Source organism: Psilocybe cubensis, chromosome 6, assembly GCF_017499595.1.
Source record: "Psilocybe cubensis strain MGC-MH-2018 chromosome 6, whole genome shotgun sequence".
Lineage (NCBI taxonomy): Eukaryota > Fungi > Basidiomycota > Agaricomycetes > Agaricales > Agrocybaceae > Psilocybe > Psilocybe cubensis.
Genome location: NC_063004.1, coordinates 275,263 through 281,248, shown reverse-complemented (window position 1 = coordinate 281,248; position 5,986 = coordinate 275,263). Strand labels below are relative to the sequence as shown.

Below are 5,986 nucleotides of genomic sequence, written 5' to 3'. Positions count from 1 at the left end.
AGCCCCTCCCTATCCTTGTTGAAGTTCCTCCCTACCTGACCTCACCCCACCCCTCCCTCGCTCCACCTCCCATTTTCCTCCCTGCACCTTCACCCACCCTCAATTCAACCATCCAGCAAGGAACTCGGAAAGAAGAGTGAAAGAGAGTCGTCAAGGAAGAAAAAAGCAAAAAAAGGAAGAAAGGAAGGAAGAATGAAGATGGAAAGAAAAAAAAATGGTAAAAGGGATAAGCTACGCCATCTACAACACGATGCAATGGTGGCTCTTCTTGCCCTTTCCTCTGCTGAGCAGTGCGGCGCGGGTGGCGTACTGGAAGACTTCGCGGACGCCCTCACCCGACTTGGCGGAGCACTCGAGGTAGTGCTTTGCCCCAATCTTCTGGGCGACTGCCATACCCTAGAAACATTACAAGATAACGATGGGTTAGTACCAGATTGGAATAAATAAAAGAGGAGTATAAAAGAATGATGCATAAAATAATAATAATGAGATTTATATTGAAAAACAGCGTCAATGTCGGTGGCAAGGGGGATCACAATGTGGATAAGAGAAGCATGACAAGATGACGATGGTTAGTACCAAGTTGGAATAAATAAAACATGATGCATGGAAAAATAATAAAATTTGGATTGAAAAACGGCGTCAATGTCGGTGGCGACGGGGATCACAATGTGGATAAGAAAAGCGGGAACGAGGCAATGGTGATAAACAGGACATCAAAAAAAGAATGACGTTGTTCAGATTCGAACGAAGCGTAAAAATGTCACAAAAATGGCGCTCAGATAAGGGGTCGGGGCGTGTACACACCTCGCCCCTCATCACACCAAAGTCGTACGAAAACAAGAAATGTGATGTAGGAAAAAGAAAAAACAAGAAAAACGCACCTCTTCGGGGGTTACGGGTCGCTGGCTCGTCTTCCTAAGCTCCTCAATCACACGGGGGTCACGTCTGAGATCCTTTTTGCAGCCGACAAGAATGATAGGCAGGCCGGCACAGAAATGCATAACTTCGGAAATCCACTAAAAAGCAGGGAACCACAAAACAACGACATTAGCAAATTGCCGTATCCGATGTTATCCCCAAAAAAATGTAGGCAGGGGGAATGACAGAAAGGCAAGACACACCTTCTCCTGGACGTTATCAAGCGAATCGGGGGAGTCGACAGCGAAGCAGATGAGGATGACATGCGAATCAGGATAACTGAGAGGGCGTAGACGATCGTAGTCTTCCTGGCCGGCCGTATCCCATAGAGCAAGCTCCACGTGCTTGCCATCGACCTCGACATCGGCAACGTAGTTCTCGAACACGGTGGGCACATAGACCTAGAGTTGAACGCCAATATCAGCCTTCCACACCTCGGACGAAGCCGCCAGGGATTCGCTGGAGCTGCCTAAACACCCCACAAGACGGTGCAATGAGGAGCAGCAAGCCGCACACCTCGGCTGGCTGAACGGCGGCTAACGATGCACGTACCTCTGGGAATATGACTTTGGATAACACAATCAAAAGGCAAGTCTAGACGGGTGACGATGATCAGCATGCAAGCTGACGTTCTCTGAGCTGGTCAAAAGCCGATCATACCTTTCCGCAAGCACCATCACCAACGATGACAAGGTTCCTTTGATTTCCGACATGGTTCTCGGGGGCGGTTGTGCGGCGACGTGCGTGAATAGATGTATTAGATGCTGGGGAGCGGGGCTGGCGACGAGCAGGGGGGATGGTTGTGAGCAAAGCGGCCCCGTCAACGAATGTATGATACCACCGTTTTAAAGCGGAACTTGAATGCCAGGATTACGAACGGCCTCTGCCCTGTGCGTGTAAACAGGCGCACCGCCTTGGCGCATCACACCGCCTCTCCGCTGCCTTGCCGCTGTCGCGTAAAGAGAGATGAACCCCAGCGCGGCTGCCCGCGCCGGTCTGCTCCACAATCATGCCCGACTTTTACAACCATCCCGACTGGTGCAGCAATGTCCATCACGCCAGCCATGCCTTTCCGCGACAGCAAGCAGTTGGCCTGACGCGTCCCTCCAACATCCATCACCACCGCCAGCGGGACGCATCCTCGCCGTCGACAGTTTGGAGCCGCGTTCTTCACCTCATTCCACACGTCCCTCCCTGATCCATACCGCCGCCGCCGCGCCACCGACACCTTGGTGAGTCTGTGTCTCTTTCTTGCCAGCAGACATGTCCGTCACTTACCAGGTCACACTCCAACAAGCTCGTCAATCGGGAGCTCCTTCGGCAGGCCAAATACGCGTCCAGCACACGCCAAAAATGACGGACAGGTGTCCTGGGAAGTACAGTGAGCAGACTCCCGTGGAGAGAAAAGGCCGACTTGCCTGATATTGTCGACTGTCGTGTTCCGCTTTCTCATCTACAACGCGTCAAGGTGAGTACATTGTTACACAAAGAAATCCCGACTCACCTGTATAGCAACGAGGTCGCTAGCTGCGATAACAGCGACAGCAGGTCACCGGGGACTCCTCGTCGGCCAGCTTACCCCTACAATATCAGAGAAAACACGACATCAGCATTGACCTTCAATATCAAGCGCACGCTTACCAGTTAAAAGTTCCCAATGCCAAGTTCACGGAGCTGCTCAAATACACGGTCAGCATGTTCCTCACAGTCACCAACACTGACTTGCCTGCCTGGAGAACATCCCGATGCGACCCCACAGTCCAGCACCTCCGCCAAATGACGCGTCGACTATCACTGTCTCATCCTACGTCAACAGGCTCTACGACGCGACGGTGTAAATTAAAGCCGACTCACCTAGACACCAGCACCCGCAACGACGAGAAAACTGTCAAAGCATTAGCAATGCACACAAGCCAGGGGAAACACTCACCCTCGAGCAGGCCCCGACTCGCGTCTACACCACTAGACACGTCGAATATCAGCATTGTCCTTCAAAAAGGTGGAGACACCTACCTCGCTCCCCGCCATCTAGCTCGTCCGACAAGTCTACAAGGCGGCAACAGTGAGCTGCTCAAATACACGGTCAGCACATTCCCCACACTCACCAACATTGACTTGCTTGCCTGCCTGCAGCACATCCCGATGCGACCCTGACAGTCCCCCTCCGCCGAATGACGCGTTCAGCATCTCCAAGGTCCGCTGTCTCATCCCACGTCAACAGACGCGACGAGGTAAAGGAAAGCCGACTGACCTAGACGGCAGCACCCGCAACAACGAGCACGCTGTCAAAGCATTAGGAATGACCACAAGTCTGTGGGAACACTCACCTGAAAGCCCTCCCCGACTCGCGTCCACGCCACCTGCCACGTCCATCAACACTGTCTTCAAGTGGGTGAAAACACCTACCAGTCTGCAACAACACAACATCAGCCGCGCCATCCAAGAGATAGGAGGATATACTTACCACTTACAACGGCCGCAATAATGGTGAGCTGCTAAAAGACACGGTCAGCACATTCCCCACAGTGACCAACAGTGACTTACCTGCCTACAGCACACCCCAATGCGACCCCCACAGTCCAGCACCTCCGCCGCATGACGTGTTGTCCGCTGTGTCATTATACATCAACAGAGACTCTACGACGCGTCGAGGTAAAGAAAACCCGACTTACGGAGACACCAACACCCGCCACAACGAGCACACTATCTGCAACAAGAGCATCAGCAGTGCACACAAGCCAGTGGCAACACTCACCAGCAAGCAGGATTCGTCCCGACGCGGCCCAGCACCAAAACCTGCGAGTTCAATGTTCAACAGTCAACCGACGCGCTCAAGGAGAATCGCGCTTACCTTGAGGAGAGGAGGAGGAGACGAGGCCGAGAACCCCAAGAGGGGATGAGGAAAAACACACCACCACACGCCTGCCTTTATACTAGCGCGACACGCCCGTGTACGTACATCCACACGGAACCCGTCGCGCTAGCCCGGGTGTGTTATTTTCGTGTTTTCCTCCCTGTGACGACATCCGGAATAGGTTGCGATTCCCTTCAAATCTCGCTTTTTACTTTTGAATCTGGGTACGTGATTCGTTCAATATATTCTTTCGAGGCTGTCGTTTGTTCTAGGCGTCGGGATCTCCGCTATTGGGTCTAATCGGCGAGACACGAATCGGGCTTGAATGTGCACAAGATGTTTGCATTCGCCCTCTCTTTTCATCGTGTTTTCAGTTATCGAGCATTCGACCTTCGATCGAAGCACACCTCAATGTGAATAGGAGTCTCCCAAAACAACACTGGAACACACGTAGAAAGCTCCGGATTGCATTCTTTGCTGCACAATGCGTACGTACCCATCTCCAATCTCTCAATTCCGAATGCAACTAACCTCGAAAACAAAATTTCGGAACCTCTCTAGTGCATTACGTTGGCAATATACACTAGCTTACAACACCCTGGATACGTCGAATGCAGCGGAAATTGCGTTGTTTTTGAAATGGAAGCGGAGGGTCGTATCGGGGTCAAGAGGATCATTGGGTCTTCGACGAGTTGTCTGGGTGTCTGAAAGTCTGTAACCAGCCAGGTAAGCTCAGGAGTCGCTCCATATGCATAGCAGATAACGCACGCAATCCTTCTAGGGTTGTACAATTGCACAATTGTGCGTGAATCGACGAGGATCAAGCCCGGCGAACGAGCAAAACGAAAGGAATGAACGTAAGTTGGCGATATATTTTGGTATTGGGATTACGGCTGCGGTGACCTCGGAGCTTCAGGGACGAGTGGTAGGAATCCAGACGTTTTTTTCAGCCCGTTAGTGCGGAAGATCGGGAGGAGAAGGAGGTTGGGAGAGGGTGATGTGAGGTGAGCCATACATTTCGAAAATCGAGTTCGAGTATTGCTGGGTGGGTCGTAGGATACCTATAGATGTACCATCTGCACAATGTGAGTAGTAGGATTGCCAATGAAATGTGTTTTATGTGTTTTTCAAGCATTCACGTTCGGGTGAAGATATCTCTCTGTAACATTTCCAAATACCCATCATCTCAACTCACATCTCTCAAAAGTCAACCACTGGATGTACCAGTATGCCAATATCTCCACTCTCTCTCATTTCAACGTACGTACAACAACTACAACGGCATTCGCAATATCTACTGAAGGAGAACTACGTCCACATGCAACGTTCAACAAAATTACAAAACGTAAGTTGCCAATTTTTTCTGTGAAATTTGGTATTATTATTACGGCTTCGGCGACTTCGGATGCTTCAGGGGCGAGTGGTAACAATCCAGAGGTGTTTTTCAGCCCGTTAGTGCGGAAGATCGGGAGGAGAGGAAGGTCGGGTGAGGTGAGTGATACATTTTTGAAAATCGAGTTCGAGGGTCTTTGGACAGTTGGGTGTAGTGTATTCTTAGGGGTACTTACTATTCTAATGTTTGTAGTAACATGGTTATGGTGAATGAAATGTGTTTTTTGCTTGTTTTCACGCATTCGCGTTCTGCAGGAGTCCTCGAGTGTTCACATTTTCTTTTTCAACCATCCCCGTCTCAACTCACACTTTTCCAAAGTCAAGCAGGCATGTAATGGTATACCAATATCTCCACCTACTCTCAATTAAACGTACGTACATCAATTACAACGCCATTCGCAATATCTACTGAAGGAGCACACATACCAACGTACAGTAAACTACGAAGGCCTTCTCAATATACCTGACAGGACCCTTGATCGGACCAGACCCGAGCCGAGAGCCGAATAGACTAGCCAGGTGTTTCTAGCGTTTTGAACGGGTGTGTAATTGTGAATTTGGGCGGGAGGCGAGGGTGTGTCATGTCATGTTGTGGATTTGGTTGTTCGATTGGTATTCAATGGTTTGTACTTTTGCTGATTGATTTCTGTAGTGCAGGGTTAGAGTATACAATATATCCAGGTGTGTATATTACTTTAAATCGACGGGAATTTGGAGAGAGTTGCGAATCGCTGTGTTTGTTAGATTTGGCGTGATGTGTTTGTAGGTATTCATTTTATTGCACTCGACGAGCCAGACATTATGAAAACAGAATAAGAC

General features: G+C 50.1%; 1 protein-coding gene across 1 annotated transcript; it reads right to left on the bottom strand.

Moving 5' to 3' along the window:
* Positions 1-240: 240 nt before the first annotated feature.
* On the bottom strand, positions 241-1,634 carry JR316_0006645 (GTP-binding protein rhoA; the record flags this gene model as incomplete). Its single annotated transcript, XM_047892391.1, has 6 exons — positions 241-396; positions 885-1,019; positions 1,125-1,322; positions 1,356-1,390; positions 1,474-1,487; positions 1,582-1,634. 6 exons carry the CDS (start codon positions 1,632-1,634, stop codon positions 241-243), a joined length of 591 nt encoding a protein of 196 aa, XP_047747673.1.
* Positions 1,635-5,986: the final 4,352 nt, after the last annotated feature.